This window comes from Mustela nigripes, chromosome 12 (genome assembly GCF_022355385.1).
Source record: "Mustela nigripes isolate SB6536 chromosome 12, MUSNIG.SB6536, whole genome shotgun sequence".
In the NCBI taxonomy this organism is placed as follows: Eukaryota; Metazoa; Chordata; class Mammalia; order Carnivora; family Mustelidae; genus Mustela; species Mustela nigripes.
The window spans coordinates 78,581,664-78,600,779 of record NC_081568.1 but is presented as its reverse complement, the minus strand read 5'-3'; the positions used below and the strand labels follow the sequence as shown (position 1 = coordinate 78,600,779).

The window sequence follows — 19,116 nt, the reverse complement described above, 5'->3', positions numbered from 1 at the left end:
AGCGAAGGGGCAGGGGCACCTGGATGGGTCAGTCGATTAAATGTCTGCCTTTGACTAAGGTCATGATCCCAGGGTCCTGGGTTTGAGCCCCACTACTTGCTCAGCAGGGAGCTCTGTTTCTCCCTCTCCCTCTGCCTGCTGTTCCCCTTGCTTGTTCTTTCTGTAAAATAAATAAATACAATTTTAAATTAAAAAAGAAAAAAAAAACAGTGAAGGGACAAATGCAAGGTCATCCTCACCATTTGCATCAGACCTGGAAAATAATACAAGCTACAGAAACATGGAATGGATGCTTTCTTTGGACCAGGTCCTCTGCTAGGCCCTTCTAGGTATCATCTCACTGAATCCTTACCATAATCTCCTGAGGAGGGTGACAGCCACACTCTACAGAGAAGGAAACCGAGGCGCAGAGAAGTTAAGTGACTCGTGCAATGTCTCCAAGCTTGTGGGTGTTCTGTCTGTAGGGCCACACTATAGGAGAAGGCCCCATGGATTCAGGCCCTTGCTGTGGTTCAACAAGTGACAAGGACAGGGAACCTCAAGGAGTGGAACATGGAGTAAAGGACAGAGCGTGGGAAAGAAAACATGGGGGCAGGGATGTGCACAGATGGCTCTGAGGCTTGAGACTCCCTCAGCGGCCCCTGTCCTAATGGCCACAGGCCTACAAGCCAACAAGCCCTGATGGAGGTCCCCTGTGTCCCAATGGGCACCTCCAGCCTCAAAGACTCAGTTGCAAACAGCCACCTAAAGGAAGCAGGCCTTAAATTCCCAATACTTCTAATGTTTTACAAACCTCTAGACTCAGCCGGAGTCAGGGTAGAAGACCAGGAGGGTGCTGGGTGCAGCAAGTGAGGAGGTAAATGAGAAGCCACAAGCCACCACAAATGCCACCCAGGTGATCCTGGGCCTTACTTCTGTGAGGAGGTAAATGAGGGGAGGGCACATCTGAAAACATCCACCTCCCTAGAAGTGGTGGTGATGGGGATGGAGTACTGTTGGTGGGAATCAGTCATAAACAGCAGGGGGGAGAGAAGAATCAGGGGAAGGGAGGGATAAGGAGAGGAAGGCGTGGGAGAGGGACAAGTATAAAAACCTCCCAAGAAAGGGGAGCGGGAGGCCCGGGGATTCCCCCAGATAGGGACTCAGGCTGGACCAGATGCAGAGAACAATGGGCTTCCAGGCTGGAGAGCAGGAAGGGAAGGGGGAGGGAAGCCACACGGTCAGGTCAGAGAGATCCCAGGGCTTCAGGAGCCAAGGCCATAGGCACCCTCGTGGGTCCTTGTGAGCAGGGACAGCCCTGGAGCCAGTGCAAGGGCCAGAGCTACAAGCTGAGACTAGCTATTCCATTCTAAACACCTACCACTCGCTACCACTCGCAAAACGTCATTGCCTGTCCTCTGAGCCAGGACCCAGCCCTTCATGCATCATTTCATTTGTCCTCACAATTTCCTGCTGTGAGGGCTACTATGCTTATTCCCATCCACACTCTAAGGATGAAGTGGAGGACGCCCAGAGAGGGTAAGTGACTTGTCCCACACGACCCAGCTGGTAAATTGCAGAGTCAGAATCTGAACCTAAGCAGTTTGGCTCTGATGGCCACGCTCTTGATCATAGCTGCTTCCCAAGAGACAAAAATGGATGATCAGGGAAGAGTCAGGACTTAGAGGTAGGTGAGTGTGGAGAGAAGACTGGATTGGGGGAGGAATCATGGGGATATGAAGGAAAAAAAGAGAGCAGTGGAAAAGAGCATGACACACCCAGGAGGGGTACTGGGGTAGGCAGGGTCTCAGGCTCTTTGTCCACTTGCCTACACAGTGGCTCCCCTTCCCTCAGGGGCCACCTTGCGTGGATAGCACCTTGTTGCCCTGTCCCGGAGCTGCAGCCCATCCTCCTCCACCGCAGGCCCCTTGGGCTTCACGGGAAGCCCTCTTTCTCTAATTGGCACTGAAACTTACAGCCCTCCCTTTTCCTGTAGGTGGGGTTTCCATAGGAAAAAGCTGCTTCTCCATTTCCCCAGCCCAGCAACTGTTTGGAAGTCGGATCCCCACATCCTGCTTTACTGGGTCAAGTCCCTCTTGGACCGGCTTTTGCCCATCATTTACTGAAGGGGACCCGCGGGTGCCCCTGTGCAGGGTGCCCCTTGGCAATTTCACTTCGTCAGTGCTTGGACCTCTGATATCTCTTCAGATGAAAATGGCCTTGCCTGGGAATCCTGCTACTTCCATCATCATCTAATTATGGGACGAGGCTGTGACAGCAGATCTGGGGGCAGGAGAACGGGGCTAATCAGGCCCCTCGGGAAAGCGTGGAGGACTTGCCTAGCCTTTGAAGGACTGTAGTGGTTTCTGAGTCTAGCCCATTCTGGCGGTAAGCATGATGCGACTTCTGCCACTTCTGCTGGGGCTTTTGGGGCCAGGTGGCTACTTTTTCCCTCCAGGGCATGGTCAGGAAGTGGCCACTCTCACTGTGAAATACCAAGTGGCAGAAGAGGTGCCGTCTGGGACGGTGATAGGGAAGCTGTCCCAGGAACTGGGCTGGGAGGAGGGGCGTGGGCAGATGAAGACTGCCTTCCAGGTCCTGCAGCTGTCTCAGGCACTCCCCATCCAGGTGGACCCTGAGGACGGCCTGCTTAGCACAGGGAGCCGGCTGGACCGGGAACAGCTCTGCCGGCAGCAGGACCCCTGCCTGGTTTCCTTTGACGTGCTTGCCACAGGGGACTTGGCTCTGATCCATGTGGAGATCCAGGTGCTGGACATCAATGACCATGAGCCACAGTTCCCCAAAGGTGAGCAAGAGCTGGAAATCTCTGAGAGTGCCTCTCTGCGCACCCGGATCCCCCTGGACAGAGCCCTGGACCCAGATACTGGCTCCAACACCTTGCACTCATACACACTGTCTCCCAGTGAGCACTTTGCCCTGGATGTCATCGTGGGGCCAGATGAAACCAAACATGCAGAACTCGTAGTGGTGAAAGAGCTAGACCGGGAAATCCACTCATTTTTTGATCTGGTGCTAACTGCCTATGACAGCGGGAGCCCCCCAAAGTCAGGCACCAGCTTGGTCAAGGTCAATGTCCTGGACTCCAATGACAATAGTCCTATGTTTGCGGAGAGCTCCCTGGCACTAGAAATCCAAGAAGATGCTGCTCCTGGTACTCTCCTCATAAACTTGACTGCCACAGACCCTGACCAAGGTCCCAATGGGGAGGTGGAATTCTTCCTCAGTAAACATGTGCCTCCAGAGGTTTTGGACACCTTCAGTATCGATGCAAAGACGGGGCAGGTGATTCTGCGTCAACGCCTAGACTATGAAAAGAATCCTGCCTATGAGGTGGACGTCCAGGCAAAGGACTTAGGTCCCAATCCCATCCCAGCCCACTGCAAAGTCCTCATCAAGGTCCTGGACGTCAATGACAATGCCCCAAGCATCCACATCACGTGGGCGTCTGAACCATCTCTGGTGTCAGAGGCTCTTCCAAAGGATAGTTTCATTGCTCTCGTCATGGCAGATGACTTGGACTCAGGAAATAATGGTCTGGTCCACTGTTGGCTGAGCCAAGAACTGGGCCATTTCAGGCTGAAAAGGACTAACGGCAATACATACATGCTATTAACCAACACGACACTGGACAGAGAGCAGTGGCCCGAATATACCCTCACTCTGCTGGCTCAAGACCAAGGACTCCAGCCATTATCAGCCAAGAAACAGCTCAGCATTCAGATCAGCGATGCCAATGACAACGCACCTGTGTTTGAGAGGAGCAGGTATGAGGTCTCTACTCGGGAGAACAACCTACCTTCTCTTCACCTCATTACTGTCAAGGCTCATGATGCAGACTTGGGCCTAAATGGACAAATCTCATACCGTATCCAGGACTCCCCAGTTTCTCACTTGGTAGCTATTGACTCAGACACAGGAGATGTCACTGCCCAGAGGTCACTAGACTATGAACAGATGACCAGTTTTGAGTTCCGCGTGATCGCAGAGGACAAGGGCCAGCCCCTACTTGCATCCAGCGTCTCTGTGTGGGTCAGCCTCTTGGATGTCAATGATAATACCCCAGAGGTGATCCACCCTATACTCAGTGATGGAAAAGCCAGCCTCTCAGTGCTCGTCAATGCCTCCACAGGCCACCTTCTGGTGCCTGTTGAAACTCCTAATGCCTTGGGACCAGCAGGGGCTGACACACTGCCACTGGCAACCCCCAGTTCCAGGCCATTCCTTTTGGTTGCCATTGTAGCAAGAGATGCAGACTCAGGGGCAAATGGAGAGCTCCTCTATAGCATTAGGCGTGGGAATGAAGCCCGTCTCTTTGTCCTCAGCCCCCACCTGGGCCAGCTGTTCATCAACATCACCAACGCCAGCAGCCTCATTGGGAGTGAGTGGGAGCTGGAGATAGTGGTGGAAGACCGTGGCAGCCCCTCCTTGCAGACACAAGCCCTGCTGAGGGTCTTGTTTGTCACCAGCGTGGATCACCTGAGGGACCGGGCCCGGGAGCCTGGGACCCTGAGCACATCGGTGCTGACAGTGATTTGCCTGGTTGTGCTGTTGGCCATCTTTGGGTTGATCTTGGCTCTGATTATGTCCATCTGCAGGACAGAGAAGAAGGACAATAGGGCCTACAACTGTCGGGAGGCTGAATCTACCTACCGCCACCAGCCCAAGAGGCCCCAGAAACACATTCAGAAGGCAGATATCCACCTTGTGCCTGTACTCCGGGGCCAGCCAGACGAGCCTGGTGAAGTGGGGCAGCCCCACAAGGAAGCAGGTCAGGAAGGGATGATGGAAGCGGGCTGGGACCCCTGCCTGCAGGCCCCCTTTCACCTCACACCAACGCTGTACAGAACCCTGCGTAACCAAGGCAACCAGGGAGCACAGGCTGAGAGCCGAGAGGTGCTGCAAGATACTGTCAACCTCCTTTTCAACCATCCCAGGCAGAGGAACGCCTCCAGGGAGAACCTGAACCTTCCTGAGCCCCAGTCTGTGATGGGACAGCCACGCTCAAGGCCCCCGAAGGTTACGGGCAGCCCCACAGGGAGGCTTCCAGGAGACCCAGGCAGCGAGGAGGCTCCACTGAGTCCACCGGCCTCCTCTGCAACCCTGAGGCGGCAGCCGAATCTCCATGGCAAAGTGACCCCCGAGAAAGAGTCAGGTCCCCGGCAGATCCTGCGGAGTCTGGTCCGGCTCTCTGTGGCTGCTTTTGCAGAGCGGAACCCCGTCGAGGAGCTCACGATGGATTCTCCTCCTGTTCAGGTACCCGGGTGTGGGCAGCTCTTTCTGTGGTCACCCTGGGACCACCACATCAGACACCCCCATTACCCTTATGTTTGTCACACTCGTTCCTTAGGCTCTCCAGGGACTTTATGGTACATTGGCGGCAGTGGGTAAGGGCACAGCTCTAGGGTTAACAAAATCTAGCTGTGTGATCCTGGGCAACTTATTGTCTTTGAGCCTTCGTTTCCCTGTCTATAAAACAGAGATGATGGTAAGAGCATCTGCCTTGCAGAGTGGTCCTGAGGATTTGATCAGTTAATTCCTATAAAGCAAGTACTCAATGTGCCTGGCACAAGTAGACACACAGCAAAAGGCACATTTGAGAATACAAGCTTTGGGATAAGGCCGCCTGAGTTCAAATCCTGCCTCCACCTCTTCCTCTCTGTGAACTACAGGAATGTTACTCAAGCTTCTCTGTTGAAGATATCTATGTTAATAGCACCCATCTCCTAAATTTGCTTGAAGATGAAATGAGTGCACTTAAGGCCTGGAATAATGTCTGGCACACAGTCAGCACTCAGCAAATGGTTACAATGACTTCCGCAAAGCTCTTCATCTCCTCCTGCCCTCTTCTCATCTGGGCAGCTTTCCTATGAAGCTGGCCAGCACAGGCATCATTGACTCTGGGCTCAGGGACTGAATTTGACTTGCCTGAGACTAGAGTGTGATGGTGAAGCCTACGGCATGGGGTAATGGAAAAAAGTCTCAGAACTTGGAAATCTGATCTGGGTTTACATTTCAGTATAGGCACTCAGTCGCTGGTCAACCTTGGGCAAGTCTGTCCAATATTAGAGCCTCATTTTCTTCAAATGGCAGCTATGATGCCAAATTTACCCTGTGTCTGCCTCCCAGGGGTTGAGGATTAAATGGCATAACAAAGGACAAAATAGCTAGTGACCTGGGATTTACTAGACAAAAATTGGAAATCTTTTTCAGGGACAGTACCCGATCTCACACCCACCTCTGTTCCTCTGCACTTAAGATAATTTTCCCCGTGCCAAGGATGCCTGGGTGGCTCAGTCATTAAGTGTCTGCCTTTGGCTCAGGTCATGATCCCAGGATCCTGGGATCCAGTCACACATCAGGCTCCTTGCTCAGCAGAGAACCTGTTTCTCCCTCCCCCACTCCCCCTGTTTGTGTTCCTTTCTTGCTATGCCTTTCTCTGTCAAATAAATACATAAAATTTAAAACAATTTGTTTAAAAAGAAAACATTTTCCCTGTGCCAGGCTGCCCGCTCAAGACACATGTGTGTTTGGCCAGGCAATCGACTCAGGTTTCCTGTGGAGCAAGGACACAGTTTCCTTCCCCCATATCCTCCCCGGGAAGCCACCTGGAGAGCCCCACGGCTCTCTTAGAAGTCTTACCCTGAGCCCTCTGTAGCTCCAGACGCTTCCCAGAGCCATTCATTCATTCATTCATTCATTCATTCATTCTTTAAATGGATACTGAGTGAGCTTTTTGAATCAAACACTGTGCTGGTTATTGTTGAACAGAGACAGCAGAGAGCAGGCACTGGGGGTAAACCCACTGGGGTGATGGAAAGAAGGGTGCTCTGGTGAGATCAATGTGAGGTTAAGAGGCAGCTTGCCTAATGCTCATGTCTTTCCAGCAGCACAGTGCCACAGTGAGTCAGATCTGGGTTTAAATTCTAGCCCTTCCACTAACTGAATGTGTAGCCCCTCTGAGCCTCATATTACACATCTGCAAAATGGGTATGATAGTATATTTTCCCTAGGGTTATTATAAGAATTAAATGAGGGGCACCTGGGTGGCTCAGTGGGTTAAAGCCTCTGCCTTCGGCTCAGGACATGATCCCAGAGTCCTGGGATCGAGCCCCACATTGGGCTCTCTGCTCGGCGGGAAGCCTGCTTCCTCCTCTCTCTCTGCCTGCCTCTCTGCCTACTTGTGATCTCTGTCTGTCAAATAAATAAATAAATAAATCTTTAAAAAAAAAGAATTAAATGAGATTATATACCACACTAGAATTATTAAGTGCTTGTCAAAAGATCTATTAATAAATGAATCATATGGGTTCCTGGCTGGCTCTTGATCTTGGGGTCATGGGTTCGAGCCCCACAGTGAGCACAGAGATTACTTAGAAAAAAATTTTTTTTAAATAAATAAATGAAAGATATACTTTCACTCTTTTGATCCTTATACTGCAACCCACATGGACCTTGATATTATTCCCTTTTTATTGCTGAGGAAACTGAGGCTCAAAATGCTGAAGGAATTTCTCAAAAAAAAAAAAAAAAAAAATCCAGAGGGAATTGGGGCAGGGCAGATGTAGGATTTGAATCTGAGTCTGACTGATTCCAGAGTCTACACTCTTGACTATGAAGAGACCCTGAATGACAGCGCTATGTTCAGGCCGTGGCACTCAGGGAGTGTCCCTGAACTACCAGCTAACGCTTGGAAGAGTGGCAGGGACATTAGGAGGGCTTTGGGGCCTGGGTCAGGAGATGTGATCTGCCTTGAGGCAGGCAACTGGGCCCCAGCTCTCTTCCAACTGTCCTCTGAGGTTGGCACTTTCTAGCTTGAGCTGCCCAGAGAGGCTGAGCTGGCCTTCTCAGAGAAGACAGGGAAGATTCAGGGAAGACTGGCTCCTGGTAGGTCCAAGAGCCAGAGGCAGTCTTTCTAAGAGAAACAGCATTTTCTCTGAGCATTTTAAATTCTCATACCACTGTGTGAATTAATCCTGACTGCCCTGTGAAGAAGGCTGGATGGGTATTTTCAGCTCCAACTTAGAGACGAGGAAACTGAGGTATGAGCATGTCTAAAAACCTGCCTGACATTACACAAACTAGAAATGACCTTGAACTAGAACTTAGTCTCCTGAGACTTGGTGTATTGCCTTCGCCTTCAGAAGGCCCTGCAGGGTCTGGCCCTGACATCTCGGCCAGCCCCCCCCCCTGGCGTTCACCCCCCCCCCCCGAGCCATTCCACAGCCTCCCTGAACCTCCACCCTCTCCTTCAGACTTTCAGCCTGCAGTGCCTTGTTTTCATTCACACTCTTGTTGAATGAATGATTGAATGATAGCCTTCTGCTTTCTCCACAGCAGAGCCTTGCATCTGGCCCCGCCAAAACTGGCTGAGTGTTTGAGTACCGCTGAAGGTGGGGAAGTAACTCCTTAAGATAATCCTCATCAAAGTAAGAATGAGTTTATGGTCAGGAAATGCCCTTTTCAGCCCCATCCCACAGATTCCAGCGGGAGCACGTTACTCAGAATGAGAACGAGGGGTGGGCCCAGGGGGTCCCTCTTCTCACCCTCAGACACCCAGGTCCTGCGGTGTCATGACAAAGCAAGGATCCTGCCTGTACAGTTCCCTGCCTCCGTCACCATTCACCATCCCCCATCTGATCACACAAACATCTGAAGCTGGAGGAAAGACTATAAAAAGAAAGCGCCGGCATTGAGGGAAACATCCGGCAAGGAAGTGTGCTGGGTCGGAATTGTGTGGAGTCAACAGATTTTTCCTGTCTTGCAGCAAATCTCCCAGCTGCTGTCCTTGCTGCATCAGGGCCAATTCCAGCCCAAACCAAACCACCGGGGAAATAAGTACTTGGCCAAGCCCAGCGGCGGCAGGTAAGCAACACATGGACCCACAGGCTTCTCAAGCCCCCCACTGGCTTGCCTTCACCCCTGGAGCCTCTGTGATCTGAGGAAGGGTGAGCACATCCCAGACAGCAGGCCCCTGGGAGAGCAGCGGACAGCATCCTTCCCCCCATCCCAGGCAGCATGGTCCCGGAGCAACTGTATTTATAGTTTTTACAGGACCCAGAGTCTCTAAGGAAATGACTTCATCCCTGAGGCTTTATCTGTCCCCTGATTGCAGAGGTGCTAGGCTATGGGCTTTAAATGTGTAAGTTTCAGCATTCTTTGTCTTGAATCTTAAACATAATATGAAGTTTCCCTGGCTAAGGACATGAGTGTGTGGGTGTGTTCTTTTGGGCAGTCCTGGAATTAAAGAGAGCTCAAGAGGACATCAAATCTAACTCCTTTTTGTTACAGATGTAGAAACTGGGGCTCTAAGTATTTTGATACAACCCAGCTATGCTCAACTTGAGGAAGCCAGGTAAATCCTTGGGGCCTCAGTTTCTTACCTGTATTTATGGTAATCATCACACATCCTTGGAGATCATCACACATCCTTGCCAAGAAGGGGTAAGGATTTGATGAGCAAATGTATTTTAAACCCATAGCCCAGTGACTGGCACATAGAAGGTATACAACTGATGCTAAAATCCTTTCCTCCCAAAGTGACTTTGTTCATGGTCACATAGCCAGTGAGTGGCCAAGCTAAGACCAGCTCAGGGGACCTCACTGACTCCAGGTTCGGTGCTCTTGTCCTGCCAACTCGTAGCTTCCTTTTTGCAAATATGGTGGGAGGTAGAGTAGATAGCAGTGAGTGCACACACTCCATAGCCACATCAGCCTGGATTTGAATTTTTGTGGGATCTTGGGCAAGGTGCATAATTTTCACAAGTCTTAGTTTTCTTATTCACAACATAGGAATGATAACAAGAGAACTCCTTTATAGATATAAAAAGTTTAAGGATAAGGTGCCTATACCTTGCAAAGCAAAAGGCCTGATTCAGAGTGATTGCTTTATAAACATTTGTTGTTTTCATCATCACTTGCAAACTTGCTGTCTCCCTACTGATCCCTTCATGACGGCAGAAACCATCACAGAAAAAAAAAGCAGAAAGGACCCCAGACCTTAAAGCCCTTTAAGGAGCCCTCCCACCTGCTGGAATGTGGGGCCAGACTTGGCTACCCATACTGAGGCAGTCCCAGGAACTGGCCTGTTCCAGGGGGCAGGCAGGGTCTGTGGGAGGGAGGGGCCAGGATGGAGACCACAGGGGTCAGGGAGAGTCTCAGTGGCCTTCTGTGGCCTCACCCCAGCTTCGTCCTCTTCTGCCCTGCTATTCTGGTCTGGGATTGGACCTCAAATAGGAAGGAGGGAACATTCAGTCGCTTTGTCCACAAAGTATTTATGAAGCACCTACTATGTGCCAGGCCCTGTTCTGAGCTCTGGTGACCAGGATACGAGACAGACAAAAATTTCTGCTCTCACTGGAGCTCATACTCGGATGGATGGAGGTGGATGGATGGGTGGAAGGACGGATGACTGCGTTATCTCAAGCTGAGTTACTACACTCCTACTCTGGGCTGCGCACTGTGAAGGAATGGGAGGGATGATGGTGAATAATGATATCAATGCATTCATTGTTTCTTCTATTTGCTCAGTGCTTACAAGGGGCCGGGTACCACTTTCTTTACATACACTGTCTCATTTTGCCTGCCCCTTGAGGTGGGTGTTATTTATTACCTCCATTTCACAGATGAGGCAACAGAGGCCAAGTAGGCAGGAGGCCTGGGACCAAGTAACCCAGGTCGATCTGACTCTGAAGGCCAGGCTGTGTATCCACCTCCTTATGTGGATGGATGAATGCTGGCATGAGTAGAAGAAGGCTCATGAGCAGGAATGAATAAATCTGTGTGTGAATTTCCTCCCTTGTGAACTGGCTGGCTTCCTTTACAGGAGCACAATCCCAGACCCAGATGGCACAGGTGCCAGGGCTGGTGGCCAGGCAGAACCAGACCAGGAGGAAGGGTGCATGGATCCTGAAGAGGACCTTTCTGTGAAACAGCTGCTAGAAGAAGAGCTATCAAGCCTGTTGGACCCACACACAGGTAGGGACTCCTCAGGATTGCCCTGAGCCTGCTTCTGTACTCATGGTCCCGCCAGCATGTCTAGGTATCAGCCTTCTCCACAGGAGAACACAGACATTCTCCTTCTGGGCAGGAATATCAGGAAAATTTTACTTTCCCTAACGCTTCAGACAGTCTTCATTTGTTTAAAGACCAGATTCTACTTTGGTTGTCCATTTTAAAAATCCTAAGAATAGTAAATGAGCTCTTGGTGTGTGCCAGATACTAGGAAGTATCTTATACACATTAGCTCAGTTAAGCTTCCAGAGAGTCTTTGGAAGTAGATGTTATGAACTCCAATTTAGAGATAAGCAAACTGAGGCTAAGAGAAGTACCACAGCCTGCCCAGAGTCACTTAGCTCATCAGGGACTGATGGGGAACCAGTCTGGGTCTGCCTGCCATCAGGAGACCTCTCCCCACTTCCTAAACCACCCATTTGTGTTTCTTTGGTGGGTTTAAATATCCTTCCATCCTGAGAACTGAGTCAACTCTTTAATGTGTTAACATTTCTAATTGAAATAAAAATAATATTTTCTAGAGAAACAATTTATTTTCACAGTTAAGTCCATAATATGGACTTTAATTCAAGAATATGCTAGCTGGGGCACCTGGGTGGCTCAGTCAGTTAAGCATCTGACTTTGGCTCAGGTCATGATCTCAGGATCCTGGGATCAAGCCTTTCCCCCTATCCCCCTGTCCCTCTGCCCCTCCCCCACTCCTCAAACTCTCTCTGTCTCTCTGTTTCTCTCTCAAATAAATAAAATCTTTTTAAAAAGTAAAATAAAATATTAAAATAAAATTTAAAAAATTAAAAAAGAATGTGCTAACTGGACACTGGTGAGCCTCCTTTGGGTTACACACCATACTCTGTCCATCCCTACACTGCGGTGTTCTGTTTCTTTAGTTTAATAATCCATTTCTCAACTGGAGGTATCCTATGTGCTCCATCTGGCTGCAAACACATTGGAAGCATGGCAGGGGCTTCCTTTTCCTTGGTTAAAAAAACAGAGCTAACATTTATTGAGAGCTTTCTATGCGCTAGTCCCTGTTCTATGTTCCTTGTGAGAAAATCTGATGAGATAGGAATTATTCATTATCACCATCTCATAAAGGCAAAACCGAGGGGCAAGTTTGTTTAATAATTTTCCCAAGGTTGTGCAGAAAATGGTTACTAACATTGGCTATATGGCTCTAAATTAAAAGTAAGTAAAATTAAATCTAATTAAAATGAAGTCAAATGAAAAATTCAGTTCCTCAGTCATACCAGTCACATTTCAAGCACTCATCAGCCCCATATGGTTAGCAGATATTGCTTTGGACAGCACACATATAGAAAGTTCTATAGGACAGCACTGTCTAGACTCTATAGCTGGGAGGTCCAATACAGTAGCCACTAGCCACATACGAAAATGGCAGTTACAGTCAAGATGTGATAGATAGGGGGCCCTGCCCAGCTCAGTGCGCAAAGCATGCAACCCCTGATCTCAGGTTTGTGAGTTGAAGCTGCACATTGGGCATAGAGATTACTTAAAAAGGAAAAATATATATATAAATAAAATCATCCAGGCGCCTGGGTGGCTCAGTGGGTTAAAGCCTCTGCCTTCAGCTCAGGTCATGATCCCAGGGTCCTGGGATCAAGCCCCGCATCGGGCTCTCTGTTCAGCAGGGAGTCTGCTTCCCCTCCTCTCTCTCTCTCTGCCTGCCTCTCTGCCTACTTGTGATCTCTCTCTGTCAAATAAATAAATAAAATCTTTAAAAAAAAATCATCCATTCTCAAGCCCCATATTGGGCATAGAGTTTGCTTAATAAAAATAAAAAGCATAAAAAAAGTATACCTTACTATTTTTTTAAAAAGATGTGATAAACATATAAAACACACTTTCAGACTTTGAAGACTTAAGAATGTAAAAAATCTCATTAATTTAAAAAATATTCATGACATGATAAAATGATATTAAGTTTAAAAATGTTTTACAATTTGATTTTACCTTTTCTTTTTACTTTTTTAACCTGCCTCCTAGAAAATTGAAAATGACCTCTATGGCTCACATTACATCTGTTCCAGCCAGCTCTGGGCTGGAACCTGTGGGCTCAGCTGCCACATGGTCCTGCTTCTCTATGGCAAAGAGGGCATGGAGGATGCGGGGGGATGCTGAGGGCAGCAGGGATAGAAAAACCTGTGCTGCTCACAGGACAGGACTGCCAGGGGCTTTTGGTGAGCTTGCTGACCCCAGGGGTCATGGATGCATCCATCTTATGATGTAATGGGGACATTTTAATGGTTGTATGAGCTCAGTGAATGCTCATGGAATCCTGACAAGATGAGTATTACTATTTCACCACTTTATGAGAGATGAAGGAGGCTCAGAGAGGTTAAGCAATTTTCCCAAGGTCACACTGGTCATAAATGGCAGAAATGAGAAATCAAGCCCAGGCCTGCCCAGCACCCACCTGCCTCCAGGTGGACTCCCCATTGCTTTTCAGCTATTCTCACACACTCTAGCGATTTTCTAATTCCAAGCTTCATAAGCTCTCTGACCCTGGTACAAAGGCCTGATTCTGTAGCCAAAAGAGTTTCAACCTTATTACCGCTGAGGCTCAGGGAACTAAGGTTTACATTCCCCAAATGCCCAGGGTTAATATTTATGTTCACTGAGTCATTCAAGAAATGCTCACTAAGTCCCAGGCATGGCTGGACCAGATAGGAAGACGCCTGCCCTGCCTCATAGCCTTCAAGACTCTGCCCTGACAAGGCATGATGGAGACTCATTTATCAATATAAACCGCCATTAGCTGTATTTTGGAATAACATTCCCAAATTACAATAGTAACATTTGGTTAAGGTAGAAAAATGTAGGTAAATGAGAAGAAAATAAATCACTTCTGTCCAGGGGTAATTCCAGTTAACATTTGACATACTTCCTTTTAGTCTTTTATTATATGCACAGATTCACATTTGACATACTTCCTTTTAGTCTTTTATTATATGCACAGATTCTAAAGTAGCTCACCTTAAGCAAACATTAAACACATGCTAAAGTGTATGTTGGGCTTGTTTTTTTGTTTTTTTTTTAAAGATTTTATTTATTTATTTGACAGAGAGATCACAAGTAGGCAGAGAGGCAGGCAGAGAGAGAGGAGGAAGCAGGCTCCCCGCTGAGCGGAGAGCCCGATGCGGGGCTCGATCCCAGGACCCTGAGATCATGACCTGAGCAGAAGGCAGCGGCCCAACCCACTGAGCCACCCAGGCGCCTCGGGCTTGTTTTTTTTTTTTTAAAGGCACAGTTTCTTAACCATAATACAGACTTTCTTTCTTTGGCTTGGCCTCTACCATCCGGTCTAGGGCTAGTTTTTTGAGATAGCGATTTTGTTGAAGAGATGGGAAAAGGAAAAGTGTGATGGGGATATTAAGGATCTAGGGGACAGTTTCTCACTGCTCCCCTTCCCTTTCCTGGGACAGTGCTTAGCAGACAACCCCTTCTCAGCTTGCCTCTAAGCCTGTTTCCTGCGGCCTGAGAAGCAAAGGTGGGGAGTTTAGGGCATGGTGACTGGACAAACCTTCACAGGCCTGGGGAACCCAGAGGCCACAGGTGCACACCCTCAGCGCCCTGGGGGAAATGGGGGGGAAGCTACTCAGAGAGTGGGTAGGATAGTACAGGCATATGGGGGTTGAAGTCATCAGATATGGGGTCAAATCTGGGTTTGGTTGTCTAGTAGGATGGGTGATTCAACTTCTTGGAACTTCGTTAAAAGGAATAGCACTCTTCCCTTCAAAGGTTTATGCGGAGGTTAAATAAGAGGATTCCATAAATTGCTTGGTGGGGAAGAACCTAATAAATGGTCACTATTACTATGAATACAAACAGAGGGCAGCACCAAGCCAGGAACTCCACCCCTGCCTAAGAAAAGGGGTGTCCCCTCCATCCGCAGCTGCTCCAGCTACTCACAGCCTGAGGGAGTGAAAAGCCTGGCTGAAGACACCTAGCTTGAAATACAGCAGGATCGGGAAATTCTTTAGAAAAGGGCCAATTTCTAATTCTAGGCCTCCTTCCTCCTCCTGCCTCCTCCCCACTCAGCTCCTGTGGGTACTTCAGTCGGCAGGCAGCCTTCCTGCCCAACAAGCTTCCCTGTCAGGGCCTCTTCCTTCCCGTCCCCCTCTGGGCTCCCTGTCTGTCCCCCCGCCATTTCCCTTCCCTCCTTTGTCCGGAGCCCTGGCCCACAGCCCCGCCCTGGGCTGCCTGGCCCTGCCCTCACTGGCTCCCCTCCTCCCCGCATAGGCCTGGCCCTGGACCGCCTGAGCGCCCCCGACCCGGCCTGGATGGCGAGGCTCTCTTTGCCCCTCACCACGAACTACCGCGACAACGTGTTCTCACCGGACACTCCCGCCGTGGAGGAGCCGAGGACCTTCCAGACGTTCGGCAAGGCGCCGGGGCCGGAGCTGAGCCTGACGGGCACGCGGCTGGCCAGCACCTTCGTCTCGGAGATGAGCTCGCTGTTGGAAATGCTGCTGGAACAGCGCTCCGGTGTGCCCATGGAGGCCGCCTCCGAGGTGCTGCGGCGGCTGTCTGTCTGCGGGAGGACCCTCAGTCTGGACCTGGCCACCAGCGGGGCCTCGGGCATGGAGGAACAGGGGGGTCCGGGGGGAACTAAGGGGGCCGGGGGCAGGACTGGCAGCAGCAGCAGCAGCAGCAGCAGCAGCAGCAGCAGGGGCCTGTGGATCCAGGAACCAGGGGCCCTGGGGGACAGCAGGGAGCCCAGGCCCTGAGGATGCTGGGACATGAGCTGCTTTCTAGAATCTTTGAACTCGAGGTCCAGAGGTGGCCCAAGAACTTTAGGGTGACCGATGGTGCCCCACAGAGGAGGCAAGGGCCCCACAACTAATGGATGGCTGATCAGAGCAGCCCCTTGTTAGGGGCTGACTCTGCCTGTGAATTTTTTGGAGGATGGAGACATTTGTGGCTGAAATGAGTGTTTGCAGGCAAAACACATGTAGAGCACGGAGGGTCAGTCCTCCCCGTGGGACAGATGCCAAGGAGTGTCCTAAGCAAGAAAAGCTGGCCTCATCATATACTTAAGGGTGGGGGCTGGATCCTGGGGTACCAGGTGAAGCTCTCTGACCTCCTAATAAAAGAAAAGTGCTGGCTTATTCTCCTGTGTGCACCTGTCAAGAGTGGGAGGGAAGGGTAACAGAGTGAGGGCTCCTTGTTGCCTGTTCCCTGGCAAGAAGGTAAGCTGGACCTGGACATGAGTAGGGCATATGGGTACACAGAGGTCAATACACAGTGATGAACACGTGGACCCTTGACCTCACTTCTCTATTGCTACATTATCAAATAATCTGCTTCTCGGCTGCAAAATTAGGGCTAAGAAAAGCATGACTATTTATAGAATGTTTATGTGAAGCAGGCCCCAGGCTTTACACTAGGATTTAATTTAATTTTCCAACAACCCTGAGAGGGAGGTGTTATCCCCATTTCACAGACAAGGACAGGAGGTTTGGGGAAATAGAGGGTCTTGCCCAAGATCAAGGGTAGAGGCAGAGGGGCACCTGAATGGGTCAGTTGGTTAAGCGTCTAACTCTTGATTTTGGCTCAGGTCAAGATTTCAGGGTCATGAGATCAAGCCCAGGTCAGGCTACTCCTGCTCAGCAGGATGTCGCTTCTTTCCCTCTCTCTCTGTCCCTCCCCCAGCACATGCACACTCTCTCACTCTCTGTCTCTAAAATAAATAAATACATCTTAAAAAGAAAGAGAGAAAGAAAGAATAGAGGCAGAGCCAAGACTTGGAACTAGGCTTGACCAACACCAAAACCTGTACCCTTGAACTTGATTCTAGACTGCCAACCAAGAAGAAGAAAGGAAAAGACCCCACAGGTGATCTTTTGCCAGTAGTGAACTTGTCTGTGTTCCCCTCATGAAACACTTGAACATTTCTAAAGCTGCTCAGGCCAGAAGGGCTCTGCATTTCCAAGCATAGAATAAGAGGGACTTCGATCTGATCTGACGCAGGCCTGGGCCTCTGCAGGCTCCTGTCCTTTCCCAGCGATTAGCCCCTCAGGTATAGTAGTCATCTTCATGGACCCAGCATTTGTGGGTAAACCTTCCTCTGTCGTAGCAGGTTTGGGCCCATGAATTCAGGCCCTAGAAGACAGTGTACAAATGGGGTCTATGAAATCGATACTGACAGCAGCAAAACTTCCAGAGCAAGAGGGAGCAAAGAAATAGCCCATATTTTTCCAAGGCTCAGCCTTATAATTTTCCTGGAAATTTCCAAGCAGTCATTCAGTTAGCCATTCAGGCCTCTCAGTAGCATAGGGCTGTCCTTGACACTGAAGGCAAAAATTCCTCTCTGTGCTCTTCCCTCCATCCCTCTTGGAGGCCAATACTCATGTTCATTGTCCAAAGAAATGGGCCAATCATACTCCTCACCAAGGATAATGAAAGCCATGTAAACTTGGAATCCAATGTGGCACCATTATCCTGTTATTCCACGTTACAGATGATAAAAATGAGGCTCCCCAAAGTTAAGGGCTTAAAGAGCAGAGTCTCTGGGGCTCTGATTACATCACTTCAGGCGCCAGTGACTTCCTTCCAAGATCTGTGATTTTCGAGCTGTTGGGCTCCCCAAGCCAATGAGAGAGGCCAGGGGAGACTCAGCAGGCACTGAGACCAGCCTGACCAGCCAGGAGACTGACCCAAAGCAACACCTGATGCATACTTACTTGTTGAAGGCAGGAATGGACGGATAAATGAATAAATCAGTGTTTCAAAGTCCCTTTTTATCTGTACTGGAGCTCTAGCTAAGATGTCATTATAAAGAAAAAAAAGTTTCTGTTATTTGAAAAAGTCTAAAAACCACAGAACTGGAGTAGACAATGTTGACTGCCACCACCCCCCTCCTCAATTACTAGTGGATTTTTGACACAGGGCTGGTGTTGGGAGGGTAGAGAGAAGAGATGAGGGAAGAGGCAACCTAAGAAACCTGGCACCTAGTGAATTAATTAATTAAAAACAAACCTGGAAGCATGGCTGTCAGCTGGATTGTTGGATACCGTGGATCACTGCTTCACTCTAGGTCAGAAGTCCTAAATCTGTAGTCCTTAGACCTCATGATTACTAGGGAATCATTGTGTACAGAGATTTTTCTAGGCAGAGGATAGGAAATCCTTATCAGATTCTCTAAGGCACATACTGACCTATGAAAGGTTATGCTGCACTGGTTTAAGGCAAGGCCTCGATCTCCACAAACACAGGCAATTTTAGTCATAAGGAGCTAGAACATTTTATCGCCAAGGAAAAGGCGAGACTGAAAAATCTGCCTTGCGCAAAGCCGTCATGACAGGTGTGTGGCAGGGCCAGGATCTGAATCTGGGATTCATAGGATTTTATTTTATTTTTTTAAAGATTGTATTTATTTATTTGCGAGACAGAGAGAGCATGAGCGGGGGTAGGGGGGGCAGAGAGAGAAGGAGAAGCTGGCTCCCCGCTGAGCAGGAAGCCCAACTCAGGTGTCCATCCCCGGATCCTAGGTTCATGACCTGAGCCAAAGACAGCCGCTTAGCCAACTGAGCCACTCGGGTGCCCTTAACATTCTTTTTAGTATATCAACAGTTCCTGAGCTGGGGTCCATGGTTGGCCTTCAGGATCCCAGAATCAGCTCAATTGCGTGCACAGTTGGGAGGATGCCCACTTTTCTATGGGAAGGAGTCGGTGCTTTCACCACATTGTCAAAGGGGTCTGTGACCTACAGAAGATGGAGGACCCCTGTGATCCTCTCTGTTGGTCCTCGGTTCTGCCTTGCCCACAGACCCTGGAGAACACCTGGCTAGAGTAGTTTCCGTTCTAGGGCAACTGATGTCCAGTCAGCATGGGGACGTATGTACATGAGGTCAGCGCTCTTGCGGCCCCATGCAACCCCCTCCTAGTCTGGGGACACTCAGCCTTTTCCCAGCAATAGGCTGAGAGTGACAGGGGGGATGCTGACAGAATGGGGCATGCTGAACGTCTTTGCATCAGCCCAGATGTCAAAGCTGAGACTTCGGACATGCTCAGAACAGTTTTCACCAAGATGGGCTCTCTCCCCTGGGAGACTGAGGGAGCAGGCAAGCCAGCCAGCACTCAGTT

At 49.6% G+C, this 19,116-nt stretch overlaps 1 protein-coding gene across 1 annotated transcript; it reads left to right on the top strand.

Annotated features, from left to right (window-relative positions):
* Nucleotides 1-1,975: 1,975 nt before the first annotated feature.
* On the top strand, nucleotides 1,976-16,141 carry PCDH12 (protocadherin 12). Its single transcript, XM_059417801.1, has 4 exons — nucleotides 1,976-5,253; nucleotides 8,765-8,862; nucleotides 10,823-10,974; nucleotides 15,271-16,141. Exons 1-4 carry the CDS (start codon nucleotides 2,374-2,376, stop codon nucleotides 15,756-15,758), a joined length of 3,618 nt encoding a protein of 1,205 aa, XP_059273784.1. The 5' UTR covers nucleotides 1,976-2,373; the 3' UTR covers nucleotides 15,759-16,141.
* The last annotated feature ends 2,975 nt before the right edge of the window (nucleotides 16,142-19,116 follow it).

What these genes read in the sequence shown, in the direction of transcription:
- PCDH12 (XM_059417801.1), top strand. Translation starts at nt 2,374, where the DNA reads ATGATGCGACTTCTGCCACTTCTGCTGGGGCTTTTGGGGCCAGGTGGC. An exon ending in TGGATTCTCCTCCTGTTCAG is followed by an intron (nt 5,254 to 8,764) that starts GTACCCGGGTGT and finishes CCTGTCTTGCAG; the next exon opens with CAAATCTCCCAGCTGCTGTC. An exon ending in CCTGTTGGACCCACACACAG is followed by an intron (nt 10,975 to 15,270) that starts GTAGGGACTCCT and finishes CTCCCCGCATAG; the next exon opens with GCCTGGCCCTGGACCGCCTG.